Source organism: Hippichthys cyanospilos, chromosome 8 (assembly GCF_059441005.1).
Source record: "Hippichthys cyanospilos isolate Australia breed blue-spotted pipefish chromosome 8, RoL_Hcya_1.0, whole genome shotgun sequence".
NCBI lineage: Eukaryota > Metazoa > Chordata > Actinopteri > Syngnathiformes > Syngnathidae > Hippichthys > Hippichthys cyanospilos.
In genome coordinates, this window is record NC_142376.1 from 23,347,120 (window position 1) to 23,349,707 (window position 2,588).

The 2,588-nt window shown below is 43.8% G+C and overlaps 1 protein-coding gene across 1 annotated transcript; it reads left to right on the forward strand.

The window, feature by feature from the left end:
• Positions 1–444: 444 nt before the first annotated feature.
• LOC148420564 (uncharacterized) lies at positions 445–1,452 on the forward strand (the record flags this gene model as incomplete). Its single annotated transcript, XM_088422022.1, has 1 exon — positions 445–1,452. A coding segment is annotated over one exon (1,008 nt), but the record flags the coding sequence as incomplete, so codon positions are not given.
• Between the last annotated feature and the right edge of the window lie 1,136 nt (positions 1,453–2,588).

A 2,588-nucleotide genomic window follows, 5' to 3' on the forward strand; every position in this document is an offset into this window, starting at 1 on the left:
CACACACACAGGTGTAGGAATGCTCCACACTTTTTGGACCCAGTTCGAGTCATCTGTTTTGAGGATATGCCGAGTCCCAATCGAATACCTTGGCAATATATTGAGGGGGAAAAAAAAGCACATGAAAATTGTCTTTTTTTTCCCTTGAATGCAGTGGCAGGCCGTGACTTTCACATGTATTCCTTCTGTGATGTCAGACTCTCGACTTGTGTAATATGTAACTTTTGTTCCAAAGAGTGTGTGTGGTTGATTACATGTCACGTTTTCAAATATAACAGGGTTTATTTGTGAAACTTGGATAACTGAATCACAGATTTTTCAACAATAAACTTGCTAACAAGAAGAAACTTAATGTTTCCCTGTTTCTTAAATATGTTGTTAGGGATATACAGAGGAGCCCGGTTAACGACTTCCTTCCCTTCCGTTTTTTTCACCTTATGACCCGTTGATGAGACAGGGCCGCTAATACCGCGTAGCAACGTGTGGTGGTGGTGTGGCGACAACAAACTCTATGACACATTGAGAAATGCCAAAGGCACTTGTGCTCTTATATCTCTGCTGTTGCCTGTGACAATCTTCCCCTCCACGGCAGAGGAAATCCTAGCGGCTGCTTCACAGATCACTCCGCGCCCTCTTCCACCAAAAGTGAAGCATTTCAGGAGACGGCGTGCCGCCTGGAGTGTCGGGGGACCCACCTACATTGACGCAATCGGTGTGCCTCGCGGAGTACCAGATGAGTATAAGTTGGTCAACCAAATTGCAGCGGGTTTAGAATCCATTTTCATATGGATCACACCAAATAAAAATGTAGATCGAATCAACTACATCCATTACAATGTGCAGAAGCTGGGCAACTATACAGAGGAGGGGTTTTTTGCTATAAAAGAACAACTTGCGGCAACCTCACTCATGGCATTCCAGACTCGCATCGCAGTGGACATGCTCCTGGCAAAGGAAGGCGGCTTGTGCGCCATGTTCGGAAACCAGTGTTGCACCTGGATTCCCAACAACACCGCCCCTGACGGGGCGCTGACCAAAGCCATTGATGGCTTGCGCACTCTGAACAGGATAATGCGAGAGCACTCCGGGGTAAACACAACCCCGCTGTCTGAGTGGTGGGACAAAATGTTTGGCAAGTATAAAAATCTGGTGGTCACCTTCATGCTGTCAGTTGCCATTTTCACTTCTGTTCTCACATTGTGTGGCTGTTGTTGCATTCCCTGCATTCGCGCATTGCTTGATCGACTTATCTCAACTGCTATTGCCCCGACTAAAACCAAGTTGGATGAGGTGTACCCGTTAATTCTCCAACCCGGTCCGGACCCGGATCTCGGTGTGCGCACTCCTCCTCAAGGTAGCGAGGGGGACTACGATTTCGTACCTCCTCATCTGTATGAGGAAATGTGCCCTGTCTTCCCGGAGTTGACCCCACGTGATAATGCAGCCGAATAAAGCCGATTGGAGGTTCCGCTGTTGATGCTTTGTGGTGGTGGCAAATGTAGAATCAAGAGGAGGGAATTGTTGGAGAAATTTAGGAATCCTTTACATATATTGTGTACTGAATCAATGTTTTTAATCTGATGTGCCAATCAAATAGGACATGTCAATTTATGTCCTTAATGTAGCAATCAGTAATACTCAGGGAAGTAGAACACATGTACTAATCACTCATGTGCTAGACATTATGTTGATCAGATGTTTAATTGATGAAGTGATTTATTAATGTTTTTTATTCAATGTGATTATACATTTGACACCCTGTCCTTATCATTAGGATAGCAACATGTTCCACTCATGACAAGTGTACTCGAGGCCGTGTGCTGGTGGTTGTTGAAGTCTTTTTCACGTTCTGGAACGTGTTGCTGCATACTGCATTGAGCCACACACCTACACACGCGCGCTTAGCTTTCACAAGATGTATTACAAGATTTTGGGTTCCGGTCACATACATCGCTCCCCCATGCATCGCTACCCTTTAGGGCCGGAACCTACATGTAACCTAGGGACCTCTGAATAATAAAAACTAAGGGGAACGAGGAAGTACCTCAGAGCGCGGCAGTACTGCAGCCTTTGTGGTCCTGTCTCGTTCTCCTCATGCATGAGCATAAACGTTGCCTTCTCTCTTTCTTTTAGACAAACGCTCAGGTTGACGGTAATTGGCTTGGTGAACCTGACAGTGGACCTCAACGTTTTTTTGGCCCCTCTACAAGACATTTTTTTTTTTGCCGTACGACATCATGAACAACTTCTCAAACATTCCGGTCAGTGTGTGTGCTTACTTCAAAATTTAATTGGTTAGCCACGGGTCCAAAGATTGCTAGTGATGTTAAAGAGAGAAGTGAGGAGATGATTTTATGGAAATGAAGCTGGAGATAATCAAGAAATAAGAAGAAGGCTAAGCTAGCCGGGAATATGGCCATAACTAGTTTTCACGTCTTTCAAAGGTAAATAAATCCATTTTTTTATTTATGATGTTATTTGATTGTATGCATGTATGTTTTACATAATTAGCACTCACTACTCAATTTTGATATCAATTTTTAATATATATATATACAATTTTGATGTTTTTACCTGGGGTTTTACAT